Genomic DNA, 18,865 nt, shown 5'->3' on the forward strand with positions numbered 1-18,865 from the left:
ATAATGCTAGAAGGTATCTTAGAGCATGGAGCATTATTGAGTATCACGTAAATCTTGTGCCCCCTGCATTATGACTCCAGAAAGATGAGCCATTACATCTGTACATTACCTCAGGCCAGCAAGACCCGGTGATCTGAATATATCCATTCTGAATAAAAATGACTTCTTAAATTGGAGGAAGGATTGCTGAGTGATGATTTGGTTTGCGCTCACTATAATAAACTATACTAGGCACTCAGATGTCTTGTATAATACAGTTTGTGCATATTAAAAAGATTAAGAACACAAATTTTCATTAAAATGTTATTAAGCAAATTCATTAAAGTGTTACCCCTCTGCTAGAAGATGTAGTCCCTGACAGAACAGAACGTTGCTATGCAACACAACAACGATCAGTTACGGGAGCACAGTGATGGTAAACAGCTGTGTCGCATCATAGCAGGTAATATCAACTTCAGTCCTTCCCCGAAAGCCGGGGGCTTAGATTCGTCACCAACTTTCACCCCTCTACACCTGTGTAGTCCAATTTTATTTGATCCAGTACACACAATTTTTTTTTAAATGAAATGCACTTTTCTAACACTATATTTTCTTGTTATACTGGCTTACAGAAAATTAATGTTCCAGCATGAGTGTTTGTGATACAACGGCAAATCTGACGCAACAATTATATGTGTTGTAATTTTCATTCCCCAGTAAGTGGGGTTCTTGACTCAATGATTGCATAATAGTTTCATGTTTAATGGGTTATTCTATTTTTTTCTACTTCGAGACGCTTAATTCATAAAATTTAATTAAAATTGAAAATTAATTCAAACTAAATCCATACAATAATCCTATGATGGGAACCCCTAATAGATTCTATATAGGAATTGCCTGACAGAACCTTTTAAGGTTCTAGAATCCTTTTTTTCTAAGAGTGGGAAGTTTACCCAACTTCTGGTCAAGGACAGCTCCAGTTTATTTCTATGGGATGTTCTAATGTGTGTCTGAGTTAGAAACAGTAACTGGGGGCCCAGAGCTTATGAGGCGTTCAAGTCCTCCATGGGAAATTCGGAATTACAGTACAACGTCAGGTGTGATCAAATCGCTTTGGTTGGAGCAAGATGGCAATGTACAAAATAATAATAATACAGCAAAGGTTTTTAACTCTACTTCTTTAACACTATCATATTTTGTACATGCAACTTGGCTAGTTTTGTAAATGTAAAAATATATCTATTTCATACATTTCAACAAATTTACCTTCAACTACAGATTACATGTTCTCACTGACAACTCTGAAAATCCAAGCTCAATGAAAATCCAGAGTTTCCCACCCGTAAATGTAGTGGCATTCATTTGCATTCAACTCGTAAAAATCTTTCCGACATGACATGAACACACCATTAGCGTAAGGTCAACTGAAGCAGTTACAAGGTGTTAATTTTTAACAAATTTCTGATTTGTTGTTAGGATTCGTGCACATTGAGTTTCATTTGTTCTGCTAAATAGAGAAGAATCACAACAGAAGAAAAGGAGGGAGAAGGACAGTGTTTAGCTTAGAATGCTATATTTTGTCAGCCTGTGTCAACTACAGAGTAAACGGTCTTAAAGTGGGTTTTGTTGGCTCGTCTGTAAAGTAATTAATTACAGGTTCAATCCTGCCAGTCCACATCACGCTTGTGATGATTAATTGCAGCTCTTCAGAAGATACAAGAGAGAGATCAAGAGTCTACTTCAGCCAGTGTTTGAAAATAAGCAAAGCTGAGCAAACTTATTCATTTCCCTTCAGTGAGAAACAAAGGCACATCAGCAGCTGAAGTCATTCTGCATGCAAGTAGCTCATAGCACACAGATGCCCATAGATTTGCTGTCATTGCGTATTTCTTTTCAGCGCCTGCGGGGTTTTCCTTTGTATTTCTTTTTCATTTCTCTTTCTTCTGGAAAAAAAAAATGAAATTACTCATAAGATTAAAATAAGAAAAGATTGCATGGCTGATTAATAATTTAGACAGGTGACATTATGTTTATGGTTAGCATCCTCATGTGTAGATGATTTTAAATTCTTTAGTGCTGAAATGCTGCCAGTAATTCCATCTAAACCAATTCACTTACTCTGAATAGTTTTAATCCACCTAAAGATTACATCTTCAATTGTTTTCTTTCTCCCAGTGAAAGTGAGTCATTGTTAGTCTTAGACAATATTGTGCTTTGTTCCAGTGTATTCAACCATGAATACCAGAAGCCTAGAGATCCATTAAATAGCAAAGACATACTGTAAGAGATAGTGCATTCTTCTCTCTAAAGCATAAAACTTATTTAGATATTGAAAGAGTATTTGTCCTGGTCATACCAGATATGATCAATATCACATTACCTCCAAACAAAAGGCAGAGCTAGGTTAGGTAAAAGTTATAGAACAGTACAACCTTTGCTGCAATGTGGAAATTGATGGAAAATGGCCTGTAATTAATCCTGACTTATTTAGAGAAACTACTTTCTCTCTTTCTGTCTTTAAACGGTTCAGAATCATTTACTTTAATAATGAGTGGTCAAGAAAAAAAGCCCAAATTATGATTCACTTTCTGTGTGTGATTGGATCATTAAAAAGTACACTCTAAAAACTAATTCAGATGACCTTTAGTCATTACTTAAATATATATATTGTTGTTAAATAAAAAATCAAGTTCTGAGATACTGTTAGACTTTTTACTTGTAATTGTTATTTTATTGAGCTGGGATGACACACAAATTATGCCTATTGATTAAATATACTATCATGACTTGTCAGAGTTTAATATTTTCAGTTGATCAAAAATTAATTTCATTTTAAGTTCTGTTAATGTAAAAAACTATTTGATGACGTGTAAACGGTCCACAGTTTCCATGCGCATGTTTAAGGCCAGACGAGTGTGGCCACAGCTGAAACTCGCTGAAGCGTAATGTGGTGAATGGTAAGTAATTTTATGCTTACACATATTCGCATTCGCTCAGGATTCTGTTGGTGATAGCCTACTGTAACCGAATACCGAAATCTGGAAGTCCTTACTCTGAAATTTGAGCAGTGTTGATAGTATACGTTAGTCTGTGTGCCGAGGTAAAGTTAGCTAGTAGCTACGCTATTTGTTCAGATACTTTGCTCAAAACAAGTCGGAGTTATGTAGGGCCCTATGAATTCCGTTTTAGTTTTCCAAATTTCGTTTTTATTGTTTACAATTGTGACAGGCGCCCGCGCATTTTACTGAGAGAACAAGCAGAGAGAGAGAGAGAGAGAGACCCTCCTCCGGCCGCGCGCGCGCACTCTCACAGTCTTCAAACTGTCTTGCTCTCCCTCCCTCCCTCGCGCATATTAACGTTAATCAAAATTGATATTACCATCAAAATCAATAGAGAATTGACACGATGGTAATAGGTCGGAAGACCGAAGTTTCACGTGAAGCATTCAGAGATTTTTTTAGCTGAGTTACCGCTGGGTCTGTGTTCCTGTCCAATGACATTGTATTGACCATACATTTCAAATGAATGTTTGATTTGAAGTGAAGTACATAGGTTGATTTCTAAGAAAATGTATGCTTTACGTTGTATTAGAAAGGACATGGTAATACAGTTCATTTAAATGTTTTGAAAGGGAAATATATTAAAAGATGAATGTTACATGTATGTTTAAAAGAGTAATCAACTTCAAATAAAATCAAAAGGGCTCAACTTAACTCTTGCAGAGATCAACTTAATTATTAAGTTCATGTTACTTAGAAATGTGTTTTATTGTGGCCAAAAAAACTGCTTCACCTAACTTAAAACATTATGTTGGATCAACTTAATTACTTGCATTCATGTTGAAAATTATTAAGTTCATGTTACTTAGAAATGCGTTTTATTGTGGCCCAAAAAAAGTAATTCACCGTACTCAAAACATCGCTTTGAATTAATGTAATTCTGCCAGCAGTCTTAACATAAAAATTCTAGTGGAAAACGTTAACATATTTTTTTTTTGTTGACCCAATGTTTTATTTTTTAGAGTGTAACAATACTTGATGAGATTATAAGAATAAACGGTTACACTTTAGTTTATGGTCTTATTCTCAGTTGACTAGTTGGTTATTAGTATGAATATTATTAGGATATTGGCTGTTTATTAGTACTTATAAGAACATATTAATGCCTTATTCTGGATGACCTTATTCTGCATCCCATAATTCTACCCAATACCTAAACTTAACAAGTACATTACTAACTATTAATAGGCAGTAATTGGGAGTTTATTAAGGCAAAGGTCAGAGTTAATTGTGAGAATTGGGCCCTAAACTAAAGTGTGACCGAATAACCTTTTTTTGGTATGGTGGATATGGTTTTGAAAAATGTATTAAATAGAAATATACTTGTTAAAAATAATATAAAAATAAATAAATGATTAAATATCACATAACCATTTTAATGATATGTTGATGCTAGTAACTGTAATCCTGCATAATTAATGACTGCACTAACACTTAAAATGTCAAATATTTGAATCAGTTAATAATTTTGAATGGATGACGCAAAACTAAGGAAAAATTACAAAACGGATAAATCCCTTTCATTTCTCAGGGCTGTCTGTGACAGAGCGTCTTCATTGTGCACACATAATGCTTCATTTCTGCTGATAGCAAAGGTGCTTTTTTGACTCGTGTAATATTGCTGGGTCACGACCCTTGTTGCACACATATTCAGACTGAGGACTGAAGCCTGAGTGTCACATTTGTCGCCATTACAGCATGTACTAATCATGACTGTTGGAATTACCAGAGTTGTCAGTCAGTTCCCAACCCCCCGCTTCATGAACTATCTAGGAGTCTGTAATATTCACCGGGAGCCTTGGATTCGGAAACATACCGCAACAGATACAGTGATCATATAAAGTGGCAGAAAGAGCCTTTATTAGAAAAATGAAACTTTGACTTATATACATGTTTTTACATCTTGTAACCCAGCACACGTCCTGCAACCACGTTGTATTGACATTTCACAAGTCACATATCAGACCTGTTCCTTTAATATGATCTTCATACACATAAAAAAAGCAGAGAACAAAAAAACGAAACAAATTCTGAACACAATATTTTAAACGAAATGTACAGGAGATATGTTTAAACCGCTCCAATGATTTAGTACTTTCTCATGCAATTTGCCAATAGCAGAAATGATTTCATTTAAGTTTGTGTCAGCTTTTATGTAAGCGATTACTTCCAACTTACTTTAAAAAGTTCTTAAGACATTTCAGTACGCACACAAGTGATAATGCTTCATTATAAAATAACATTTAGGCAGCAGGTCACATGTTTCAGTGATAAATAGGTTATAGTCACATGACAATCCCCACCCGCCCCAGTATAAAACACTGTTCTAAAATAATTTCTACTTTTAACCACACAAAATATGAATGCAAAGCTCACAAGAGTGATTATTAAACAGGAAACACAAGTGATTCGTTTCAAACAAATCTTCTTTCTACTGTGATTCTACTACGATCAAAATCGTTGTTTTTACAGGGAAGGCAGCGTTCCTCTTTCCTTTAATAAGTGCAAGTATTCCAGCAGCTCTGCTCAAACTCAAACAACCAAACAAAGAACTAAAAAAAAAAAAAAACCTTTAGGGTCAGTACTCACTAAATCGCTGTCTGTCCTTAATTTTTGATTCCTTATTAAAATAATCAAACATTTAAAATATCCACCACAAGAAAATGCATTACAGGTGAGCAAAGATAATCATCATGTCAGTAATGCAATGATAAAAATGCCATTGCTGAAAGAGCCGCATGACTGACAGTGAGCATTTACAAGTTGTTTCCAAGCTGCCATTTTTGCCCCTGCAAACGTCTTCCTGAGGGTTATAAAGCGGCCTGAGAACAAAAGGGAGCGAGCTGCAGTCGACACAGTCATGCATGAGGACTCCCGCTCCTGTCTTTAGCCACCTGCCCCTTCTCACCGTGCCTTGTGTGGCTCTGGCAGATGTAATTTGAGCTGAGGTGATTTCTCCTTGAAACTACCTCGATGGGAACACAGCCAATGATGCAGTGACAGTACACCAGCTTGCCTGGCAGACGAAAAGGGCCTATCCTTCTTACTGCACTGCACTTGGCAAAATATCAATTTAGGAAAGAATAGATTTCAAATGGCCTTCCATGTGGATGCAGAGATCTATTGTTGTGTTAAGTAACTGTCTCACTTCCCTGCTTCGCTAAAATTTGCCTCAAAGGGAAAGAAAATTGGTTGTATCTTTTAGTCTAATGGGTTTTTATAGAAGACAAACTTGCGGTGATGGAGGCATCTCTGTTATCTACAAAGACTTTTAGAGTGTAAATATTCAGCATACAAACTGAGTGCCATTAGCCGTTGATCCTAAAACTCCCTCTCTTCATGATCCACAAATAAACGTACACAAACACACATCTCTGCTGAAAGAAGTGGAGTGTAACAAACACGAAGGACGAAACAGATTAACCCTTAACTGCTGTTTAATGTGTAATTGAGAAAGTACTAACTTTTTTTTCTGTGACTTCAAAATCCTCCTTTGTTGACTTACTCAACTACTTTGCTTAGTCTAACTCGTCTTATGGAAATAATCAGCATCTGAGCTACTTTAAATTCACATTTGTGCACTATTCTATGAGAGGTAAATAAAACCAAAAATATAATATAATAGATTTTTCAATAAACTACAGATGGCTTTTGCCTAGCCAAAAACTGCTACATAAAATAATCCCACACAGTTCATCTGTTTCCATTTGCAATCAATACCTGACCTGCGCTGTTCCACTCGACACATCCGACCGCCTCCGATAACCTTCGACAAAAACAAAATGATGAATAAAAAGTACATTTTGGTTTTCAAGATGTTTTTGAGTAAAAATCCCAGAAGTTTGGCGGCCTAAACGACAGGCCAGAGTGGCCACAGAGCTTTGGTTCATGAGCAGGATGGATTCGTACCCTGCAGTCTCATGACGACCCCTGTGCAGTATGTCTATGAGAAAAGGAGGCCAGTTCTCCTCGCATTGATCTGCTTGATCCAAGCTCACCTTCAAGTGGATTGACAGTATTTACTTAGAAAAAAATCTGCCTAAATGCCTGTAGCCCCCACCCTCACCCCAGCCCCGAAATGTTCAAGCTTACAAAAACTGCAGGGCTACAATCCCTGATAACAAACTGCATGGAGACTTTGAAATCTCGAAAGGTGACGTTTCGATGCAGACCTTGTGAGTGATGTCATTTTTCGTACATATGCTACAGAAAACGAGTGCTACTGTACAGACCTGTGAAACCCACACAAAAAATATTGTTTACTCTGTATCATCTTAACTTTCATGAATTATTTGAGTAAGAATTTACAAGCGATATACAAGTGCCTTATATTCAAAATAGTTGCTAAGTCTTTGAGGAATTAAAAAAAAGCTCTATTCTTACAGCAAACCATAGATAATAGAGAAAATCAAGAAGACGTCATATCTTTGGAGGGATAGCAGACCCGAAAAGAGCAGACCCGACTTTTTCTCTCTCTCTCTCTCTCTCTCTTTACAGGTTAAATCTGGCTATATGTGACAGGTAAGAGACAGAAAGCATAGTTGGTGATGTTTTCACCTGCTAATCAAGGAAGAGCAAGGATATTCACCTTGCCTCGCAAAGGATATGAAATCAATGCAGATGTAGCTCTGTGATTAATAATAGAGGCTAATGCCTTGCTATTTCCCCAAAACTGCAGCTCTGCAATATGAATTATCATTTTCTTTTCATTTATATGCTATATTTGCACCCTGTTACAAATAATTTGTGATCATAACATCATAACAAAAACATAGAAAGAGTTACAATTGAGTTGCATGCCATTATTATAATTCATGTTCATGTAATCAAAATACATTTTCCTTAAAGACTGGGGTTATTACAAGGGTGAAAAATAACTGAAAAACAAGTTGCAAAGAGTAAAAACTATGTATGGCATATATGATTACAAGACCTTGATATTTTACATGTGCATACGCACATTAGCTTCTTAAAGCAGCACTTCATATGTTGAATATGTTCATGATTGTGACAGTGATGACATATTCAAGATAAGTGTAGATGTCACATTATTGGGGAAGTTCAAAGAAAGCAAATCTGATATGAGAGTGGAAGCTGCTACAGTAGTCATATAACACGGTTATGTCGATAAACATCCTGTTTTCCAACAAACGTTGAAATCGTAAACAAAGCTTGTTGCAAAGATGGCTGAAAGATCCCCTCTCTATTGTTCACATAAACGTGACTGCAATGGAAGTCCTTGGACAACCATAGCGGAGTGGAGGGAAACATGCGTGAATGTACCTTTCGGTGGTGCAGAAAAAAACCTTACACAAAATGACACAGAACCATCCTGAGGTATTTGATCTAATACACGATTTGGCTATGTGTTATGATTCACATTGCATGGAGTTCATTGAGTGTGTTCGTACAGTATAAAGTTTAGTAATAGGTCTGCAGAACAAAGATCTTGCGTGGTAGTCCTCAATGTGAATAGCGTGTTGACCGTGTTACGGACTGCAACAGAAAACCAATGCTCTAGTTCAGACTTCAAGCTTCACACATGGCCCTCGTTACATTAAATGAGTGGATCGCAATAGCGAAGCAAGGCTCCGCTGAGCTACAGTAAACAACAGTCTTCGAGAGGTGATGCTCTGATTCGGTTTCACAGTGTACAGTGACAGGATGGAAGTATTGAACAAAATAAATGCACGACAAACTTCCATCGCAAAAACTTCCCCAAAATCTTGAAATGGAGGATCAACACAATATTCCTAGTCGAACAACCTACATACAGGTCAAGTTTTCATTGCACAGATGACCACCTCAGCTATCAAATGAAATCACCTTAATGTAAGTATATCTTCAAAACAAATAAGACAAGAAAATAAACACACATGCAAAATAAATCTACTCCTGACAGTAATATAGAAGTTCTGTTTATAAAGCAGAGGTGGGCGGTTAACTAATGATTATTGTGCTACCAAATAAGATAGAGAAGAGTCTAAATTCTAAATAGGGATTAGAATGCCAAAAATCCCAAGTCTATAGTAATAAAAGCAAAAATGCAATTGCTGAGTGCAAATGAATGAATGAAATACCCTTGCTTGCCTTAAGTTCAGGAACTATTCCAGCCACAGTCTGTCTGATACAGGTACGCTCTTGTCACATGCAATGTGGGGCCAAATACCTGAAACCCCACCCTAGGATCTGTTTCGGTCCACCATGGCTTTGGGTCGGACTTCGAAGCAGTACATCTGTCCTAGCACTCAGCGTTTTGAGTACACACTAGCACTAGGCCAAGTGTGGGGGATAATTAACAACTTCCATGCTGGACCACATTTTATTTTCATACGCCCAGAAGGCATCTTAAAATGCTGAAAACCTTTGGAAATCGCTCGTATAAGAAGAGCGATATCTCGGGTACTTTATAGATGTAGGTGAATGTGGCATTCTAAGTGAGTAAATAGTTCAACTTCACAAAAAAGCATTAAACATCTGACTCGAGACTAGGTATTTTCTTATACACTCGTCTATTGCTAAACTGCGAAGAGTTGAGAACCCGGGGAGCTGAGTATGCACTAGTCTTGTTGGCTACATAAGGCATTACATGCTCTGAAATGTACATGTCATTGGGTATTTGACCATCCCTGGAACAGTATGAAGTGGTGGACTTCACGGAGGACCTCAGATTGTTCTCGTTCCTGTTTTTGATGGGAGCCAACTGTTTGTAAATATCTGAGGAGCTCCTGCCGTGGACCAGGCGAGTGTCGTCCCGTATAGATTGCATGAAGGGGTTGTCTGAGGGGTGATCGGGGTAAAGTGACTTACTACGCTTGCTTTCCTCCAGGCTTCGGTTAAAGAGCATGGACCTACTGCCAAACAGTTTGTCAGCCTTGATGTTAAACATGTTTGCATAAGGGCTGTCCTCCAGGAAGCGGTCCTTCTCTTTTAGGCTGACGCTCCGCGCCGGCCGGTTCAGGTCAATCTCTTTGGGCTTCTCGAGCATGATATTGTCAAAGGAGTGCTGACGGCTAAGCCTCAGTCTGTTCCTCCTCTGTACGTGTGGCCCGTCCGTCTGAGGCCAGTAGTGGCTAAACATGTCATCGTGGTGCATGCTAGGGCTGATCATGGCCTCCTGCAGCATCTGGTCCTCACTGATGTCGTACAGGTTGCCCATGTGGATGCATGCCTCACACCGGTTATATGGCGAGCGTGCGGCAGCATACGGCCCCGTGCTGTAGTTGGGTACCTTGGAAAGACAGCTCCGGCAATGAGTCTGTTTAAATCGGTCGTTGGTTTCGTGCGGACTGAGGTTCTTCTCCTTCAAGCTGTAGTGTTTGTTGTAGGCGTTGTCAGGAAGGAGGTCAGATTCACTTTGATGCAGGGGGCTGCTGTTGAGATGGATGATGGGCTGGTCACATTTCCTGTAATTGTCGTTGTGGTCTGAGTAAATTTCACCAAAATCCAAATCGTCGGTTGTAAAGGCTCTGCCTTCCCTGTAGTGTTGTGGCTCTGAGTGCAGACTCAGCTCCCGGTCAGAGTCTATGGTGTAGATTTTCTCCCGGCCCGCTCCGCCCTGCTTATTTTTTAAGTAGGACAGCTCTACTTCGCTGCAATCCCTAGGGTATTTTGACGTCATCGATCTTTTTTTTAAGTTATCCTTGGGCTTTAGGTGCTTGTTATTGTCTGGATCCTTGTAGGAGGTGGCCCTGCTTGAGCAGTCAGAGATATCCGAGTGTGCAGCATCCTCTGGCAGGTACCTCTGACTCTTCATGGACAAACGGGGGTCTAGGGTATCAGGCCCCTGTGTTTGACGCAAAGTATCCACAGATTTCTTCCACAGAGCTCTGGGTTTTGCATTGGTCTGGGCTGTGTCTGCGCTTACCGCCACCTCGACAGTATTAGGGTTTGATTCATTGAGGGTGAGGGGATGCTGACCCTGGAAGATGTAGTTGTTCAGATGGTCCTTATGGCGGTTGGACAGATATGCCTGCAAGTCGCTGGAGTCCCCATATATATCCTTTTGGGCATAGCTGCGATTGTCAGTGTAGATGAAGTTCCCTTTCTCCGCCATCATGTCCATGATCATGGGGCTTGCCGAATGCATGAACTCACTGCCGCGTTTAGGAGAGTTGATCCTGGAGCCGCTGAGATTGGTCATATTAGTCATCTGCTTGGCGGACTTGATAAGTTTAAGCATGTTGGACTGTGGACTGAAGTCCAGGTCAGATGACTTTTTCTTCATGTCGATATGGACACCATGAATGCAACTCCATATACCCTATGGAAAACAAGTGAATAAAGCTCAATATTCATGCACTGACCATGGTGTCTGTGAATAATATGGCTTTCAGTTCTTTTTACAGTATTACGAGACCCCGATATCTGATTTTACTGCAGAGACTTGCAAATGTACCCATCAGTGAGATCAAAGAGCACTATGAAGTTTTTATTTAGGGCATAGATTAAGGTGGTGACAAAGATCCCTTCAAATTTGAAAACGAATTGCTAGTGGGTTTATTTTGAAAAATGATCATGTCCTCTCTCTAGCCCTATGAATCTCTTTTCACCAGTAAACATTCTATCAGTTATGCTTGGGTCCGTCAACACCAACATTTCATTACCTTAAAGATGTTAATCAGAGGCACCATATTCTCACACTGACACAAAAATATACACAAACCCATCAGGGATCTAAAATAAACAAAGACATTCTAAACTTTTGGCGGTGCTAGAAATCAAGCTGTCAAAACAGACTGCTGCGTTGTGATTTTATGCTCTGTGGCCATGGAACCAGTGGCCGAAAATAAAATTTCTGACAAACTTTTTCTTTCAAACACTGGCCATGTCAGGGTAAATACTGAGCTCAAATGCCAATTGGATTACTGCTGACACTGTCACAAGTTAGGTTGAGTGATATTGGCTGTCCATTGGCTGTCTCTACTGTCAAGACAGGACAACTCAGGCAGAGGACATCTTCTGTGGCATGATATTAAAATCAATAACTGTGAGGGTGATCCAATACAACACCAAAACCAGGGTCTTCAGCAGCTGGTTCGCAACCCCTTGGGGGTCTACTGCAGTAATTATTGCTTGATCTCAAAATAATTTGTGAAAAGGTTTTTTATTGTTCCTCCCACATTAAAATTTACTAGGAATAGCTAAAATATACTGTACAAGTATGACTCTGCCCATCAATAATATTAATTTGAATTATTTACTTACTATTATTAATAATTATTATTATCATTATTATTATATTTTATTAAATATAATGTCTTATTCAAGATAACATTAAGATTTTTTGTTGACCTCAAAGAAAGAATAGAAGCCTTACCCTGCTGATGGAGAAGAGCAAGCCGGGTGTGCCTGAGCAGACGCCAGTAAAGCAGTATCTGAGTCTCCAGTAGAACAGGTGCTCCCAGACAAAGGTAATGAGGCTGAGACCCATTGCGGTTGCCAGCATGTAAAACACTCCAGCCATGTTGTCCACATCCAACTGGCTGCTCATCACCTCATTCTTCTCATTGTGGCAGATCCCAGTCAGCCACTGAGCCTCCAACTCCTCCATCTCACCTGTGGAGATATGCACATGCCCAAGCCCACGTCATCAATCAGCTCTGTCTCCCATTTCATGTACACTTCAGTGGGCCACACTGGTACCGTTCACAGACATATCCTCCTTTTCCAGAACTCCCCATGCAAAAACATGTCAATGTGAGGATCAATAAAATTATATGCTCAAGCTTCAGCCATATGTTAGCATCATCTGAGACTTTTTTCTCTTTGCTCTCCATATAGCACTACTGTGAAACAGCATATAGTATGAGAGACATACTGCAGATGTCTATGTAGGAAGAAATCTGAAGTAAAAGAAGGCTAAATAATGTAACAGATGGACATTGCGGCATGAAAACTACACATTCTAATTCTGCCTTTACTACACTGCAAATTCTGGCTTTACTACACTGCATAAAAACTCCTTAGGGCAGACATTTACATGTATTAATTTAGCAGACACTTTTATCCAAAGTGACTTTCAAATGAGGAACAGATATATTTTCATCATGCATGTAGAGACAGCACCACAAATAAATATTCCAAGATGTTATAAAACCATGCACATGAACATGAGTAGGTGACACAAAATGTGCGATGTTTTCTGGGGGGTAAAAATGTATAAAAAAGTATGGATGTCCTGTTTTTCACCTTTTTTTCTTCTTTTTTTGCACTATGATCATAATCAATAGTTTTTGCAACTAAAACAGAAACTTCATAAATATAGTTACACACTGAATCCACAAATTAATTTATAATGAACAGAATTTATTATTTAATAAATAAGTTTAAATTATTAAATGTAATAATAAAATATATATATATATTTTTAATATCCAATGAATTATAATCATTTTTAATAATTAAAATATTATTTAATTAATTATTTTACAAATTATTATGGCCACTCATAGTGCATGTGTGGACCTCCAAGGCCATAACCTAAAAAGGAGTGATTCACTACCTATATATGTCTTTGAATATACGTATTTAGTAAGAATTTACATCCTTACAGTTTTATGTTTGGGATTCCATGGAAAGGTCAACAGTACTTGAACAACAGTGAACTCAGTGGGTTTATAGGGCTTTCAAGCTGCCCATTCAAACATGCACAGTATTCTGGACTGCTGCCAGGCTTGCGTGCACTTACCATCTCCAATAATAGCGAGAATGGCCAGATCCACCGGGCGCTTCCAAAGCGACCCTTTCTGCAGGGCAATGCCATAGCCAGTGGTAGCAAAGATGTAGCCACTGCCAATGGTCACTAGTTTACAGCCCTCATCCCTACCGGCCATGTAGTTCAGCACAGCTGCGTCATATATGAAGGCATCAAGTTTGCTGGTGAAAGGAAAGAGCACAGACACTATTCAGATGGCAAATAGAGAGGTTAAATGTTCTGAGTCATTCTCATGCCTTAACACCACTGTCATGAATCATAACACATTTTAACTTGTTATGATGTAGAGTCACAAGTTTAAGGTGAGAGACAGCACTGGGTGCAATCACATCACAAGAAATGGGGAGAAATAGAGCAATAAAAGCTATTTGATTGATTTAGGCTTAATTTATTTCTTTTATTTTATGCCAGGGGTTGTCTGTAAGGTGTAATTGGTGTCTGTAAGGAGAAGAAATTTTCAGAGAAAAAAAATACAAAATGCATTTCAACAGTAAGAAATAAAAAACAAGGCTGCATACTTTCCAGAATTGTTTGTTTATATAAGCCTGCATCTTCTGCCTTGCCATTGTTGCTTGTTCACTGGGGCTTGTGAGGAACAATTCTTTGTAATGCTCCTTTGGAATAATATTTGTTGTGAAATGTGCAGTAAATTTGAATTGAAAATATAACAGTCTCACACTGGGTAGAAAAAGATATGTATTAACTTATTATATATTAACTGTAAATATATAAATATTTTAGTCCAGATCCTTTTTTTTTCTTCTTCTTCTTTTTTTTCCCTCTGGCTGTAGTACAAAGACAAGCAAAAGCCAATTATTTTGTTTTGGAAACAACATGCTATCTTTTAAATATTGCAAATTTTTCTCACAGAATACTTAACTGCCTTTTTAGGAATGGTGTCATCATATATGGGGGTCCTTTGGCATTAAAAAATCTAAAACAGCACACGCAAATAGAAAAAGGGAGATGAAGAACGTCTCGGTTACGTATGTAACCCTCGTTCCCTGAGGAGGGAATGGAGACATTACGTCAGAGCCTGACGAAATGGGGGTTTCGCTTAGAAACCTCTCACCTTCGAGTTCTAGAAAACGAGCCAATGGCAAAACAATGCCATGGGTCTGCAGAAGTTGCATAGCGCAACTCCCTCCCCACCGGGTGGGTATGAAAGGAGCAGCGCAGCAATCTTGCATTATGTTATGCTGAGGAGCTGAGACTGAACTCCCGGCTGTTCCAGCAGTACAGCAGTTGTGGCAGGGGGACGTAACATCTCCGTTCCCTCCTCAGGGAACGAGAGTTACATACGTAACCGAGACATTCCCTTTCGTTCAGTCACTCCGAGTTACGTCAGCGACTGACGAAATGGGGGTCCCAATTCAATCACGCCACAGCGGCTGTCTTCCAGTGCCCTGTGCAAGTCTGAGCTCCCTGTTGTGAGACTAGCACGGACAAAGGGCTAGGCTTAACGCAAGAATACCAAGGTACACTGGGTGGCATATCCCAGGTGAAATATGTAACACAGCGCCTACCCGTAGGGAGGACTTAGAATACACATATGACCCGAATACGGAATGCATATGGAAAAACTCAGAGGTATCCAGCCCGCAGGGTGGAATGTTTCAACCTCGAGATGGCAAGAGGTCTTGCCGAGGGAAAGACACGAGCTCGGTGGAGACTTACCGTGGAAATACACATGTGGGGGTTGCCCAAGCGGGGAACTATGCACATGGAAGCACCTGGTGATGGCATTGACAGTGCAGGAGGAACTAAGGGTCTAAGGAGAACTCATCTGAGTGAAATAGCGCACGTATCCAGTCCGTGAAGTGGAATGGTGCAGCAAGTGATGACACTGAGCAGGTCCTACTTACTGGCTAGTGGAAGCGAGTACATGAGAGGACACTGGCTCTACCCAGAGTTTACAGAATCTTGCGAAAGTGTTGGGTGTCGCCCACCCTGCAGCTCTACAGATGTCTGTTAGCGAGGCGCCATGCGCTAAAGCCCAGGAGGAAGCCACACTCCGGGTCCCGGAAAGGAGTAGTGGGAACTCCTGATCCCGGAAAGGAGTAGTGGGAACCTTGGGTACGTATCCAGGCCGGGGTCTCAAGATCACATGAGAGTTAGCCGGCCCGAATTCTAGGCATGTTTTGTCAACCAAAAATGCCTGCAGGTCCCCTACCCTCTTGATTAAGGCCAAAGCGACTAACAGCGCTGTCTTCATAGACAGGACTTTAAGCTTGACTGATCGCAATGGCTCAAATGGAGCTCTCAGCAGGGCAGATAAAACCACTGCGAGGTCCCAAGAGGGTATAAGAGGATTTAGTCTCCTCGCTTCCCTAAGGAACCTGACGACCAGGTCATGCTGTCCCAGCGTTTTTGACTTCACAAGGTCGTGGTGCGCAGAGATCGGAGCGATGTAAACCTTCAGGGTGGAAGGAGACAGCCTTCGTTCCAACCCTTCTTGGAGGAAGGAGAGCACAGACCCGATCGGGAATTTCCTGGGATCTTCTTGGCGAGAAGAACACCAGATGACGAAGAGGTTCCACTTCAGAGCATAGGCATGTCTCGTGGACAAGGCCCTAGCTGAAGTGATGGTAGCCACCACCTCAGGTGGTAGGGTACTCAAACATTTCGTGTCCCGTCCAGAACCCACACATGCAGGTTCTACAGATTGGGACGTGGGTGCCAGAGGGTGCCCAGTCTCTGAGAAAGGAGGTCCTTCCTCAGAGGGATTGGCCAGGGAGGGGCTGTCATGAGGAGCACCCGTTTGGAGAACCAAGTCTGGGTGGGCCAATGAGGCGCAACCAAAAGGACTTGCTCCTCATCCTCCCTGATCTTGCACAGGACCTGTGCAAGAAGGCTCACTGGGGGAAACGCATACTTGCGGAGGCCCAGCGGCCAGCTGTGCGCTAATATATCCGAGCTGAGGGTCCCCTCGGTCAGGGAATAAAACCAGCGGCAGTGGGAAGTGTCTGGGGAGGCAAACAGATCTACCTGTGCGTCGCCGAACTGTTCCCAAATCAGCTGAACCGTCTGGGGATGGAGTCTCCATTCCCCGGGATGTGGACGAAATCGTGAGAGCTTGTCGGCTGCTCGTTTCAGCTCTCCCGGAATGTAATTGGCACGAAGCGACCTCAGATGCTTCTGACTCCATAAGAGGAGATGGCGAGTTGCGACATATGGCGGGAGCGCAGACCACCTTGTCATTGGATGTACACTACTATCGCAGTGCTGTCTGAATGGAATAGTACGTGTTGGTCCTTGAGCTACGTTAGAAAACGGTGCAGAGCCAAACATACTGCCAGCAACTCGAGGCAATTGACATGCCAAAGGCACTGGGGTCCTGTCCAGGAGCCCGTGGCAGCATGTCCATTGCACATGGCACCCAAGCCAGTGGCAGAGGCATCTGTTGAGACAACAACATGCCTGGACACTCGTTCTAAGGGCACTCCGGCCCGTAGAAAGGAGAGGTTCGACCATGGGGTGAAGGTCTGACGGCAGGCCCAAGTAACTGGTACCAACTGCGTGCCCTGTTGCCATGCCCATCTCGGGACTCGATCACGAAGCCAGTGCAGAAGCGGTCTCATATGAAGCAGTCCGAGCAGCGTTGCTGCCGCTGTGGATGCCATATGCCCCAGGAGTCTCCGAAATAACTTCAGTGGAACCGCACTTTTGTACAGCTATTCTCCCCTTGGCACTTCAGTGCAAAATAGCAGATTTCCCTAAAAGAGCTTTCCATTTGTTTCTGGATGCAGTAATTTCCTGTCCTAATCAGGCCTACAGTGCCGCTGGACAGGCTGCCTTCGCCCTGCATATGATCGCCATCCTGCAAGCCGATCAGGCCAAACCACTCAAAGAGCTGCACAAGGGTAGTTCTGAGCCAGGGTTGATGCAGGAACTGGGCACAGACACTGTCAAGGACTTTGTCCAAAAGCAGACTGAGGCCATTAAGTACATCCTGCCCCGGTCGTGATAACACCGTCATAAGGTCGCCATGGGCTGGTTCCCAGCCTGCTCGTCACAGAAGGCATCCCCCTGCAGCTTCTACACCTGCTCCGGCACAACCAGAGACGTCCCTCAGGCCGCAACTAAACCCTCTACCCCTGGAAATGCCCGATTAGCTCTTGCGGCACATCACATTGCAGTTGACGGTAGGTCACTGGGAAAGAAAACATGACCATCAGGTTCCTGAGAGGTGCCAGGAAGCTAAATCCTCCCAGGCCATGCCTCATCCCCTCCTGGGAACTATATGTGTTCCTTTCTGGTCTGCAGAGAGCTCCCTTTGAGCTGCTGGTGTCAGTCGAGCTTAAAATCCTGTCTCTAAAGACAGCGCTCCTGACCACGCTCCCTTCCATCAAGAGGGAGTAAGGAATGGGTGTTCACTCCACTCGAAGTGCTGCCTCCTTCTGGGTGTTGGCGTAAGACGCCTCTTTGGCAGGCACCTGCAGAGCTGTGGGCTGGGCGACACCTAATACCTTTGTGAGATACTACAATCTCCGTGTGGAGCTGGGTTCTTCCCATGTGTTGGGTACAAACAGGTAATGTGCAAGAAGGCTGACTCGGTGTCTCGTTTGAAGCACCATTCCCCTCTAAGGGGCGATACGAGCGCATTCTTTGCTCATCAGGTGAGTTCCCAATTCGGGAAACCCTGGATTGAGATTCCTGCGAGCATCCTTCGACAGTCTGACACGACAGAGACATCTGGCCTGTCAGCCTTTATACTGGGCTAGATGCCCCATATGTTGTGATTCCCCCTTGGTAATCCCATTTGTGTATTCATCCACAGTACGGTTTCCCTGTCTGTAAACCTGTGTCTTACCCTGGGCAGTTTATGCTCTGCCCCGTCTCTGCGTATATAGTAGTTCCATCCCTGTCTAGGCAGGAGCTACCACAGAGATCTTTCCATATGTAGCACTGCCCCACGGGTCAGTCCATCTGTGTATTTCCACATGCTTCTCCCTAGAGGTAGGATGTGGCCTCTGTAGCGTCCGTCTACATTGGACTAGGTACGCTTCCCCAGCGTTAACAAAACTGGTCATGGCTGAAAAAAAATAGGAATAGAGAACCGAAGCACTCTTCCCATAGAGTAAACATACTAAAGGAACAGCAGCTATGA

At 41.6% G+C, this 18,865-nt stretch overlaps 1 protein-coding gene across 1 annotated transcript in view; it reads right to left on the reverse strand.

Annotated features, from left to right (window-relative positions):
* Window positions 1-9,507: 9,507 nt before the first annotated feature.
* Window positions 9,508-18,865, reverse strand: part of grin2aa (glutamate receptor, ionotropic, N-methyl D-aspartate 2A, a) — a gene marked incomplete at both ends in the record, with an annotated part of 151,994 nt that continues 142,636 nt past the window's right edge. Inside the window, 3 exons of the mRNA XM_081359890.1 lie at window positions 9,508-11,301; window positions 12,358-12,596; window positions 13,729-13,916. Coding sequence (XP_081216016.1) covers window positions 9,508-11,301; window positions 12,358-12,596; window positions 13,729-13,916 — 2,221 coding nt within the window. The remainder of the gene's footprint in view (window positions 11,302-12,357; window positions 12,597-13,728; window positions 13,917-18,865) is intronic.

This window comes from Scardinius erythrophthalmus, assembly GCF_964197995.2.
Source record: "Scardinius erythrophthalmus genome assembly, chromosome: 1".
Taxonomy (NCBI): domain Eukaryota; kingdom Metazoa; phylum Chordata; class Actinopteri; order Cypriniformes; family Leuciscidae; genus Scardinius; species Scardinius erythrophthalmus.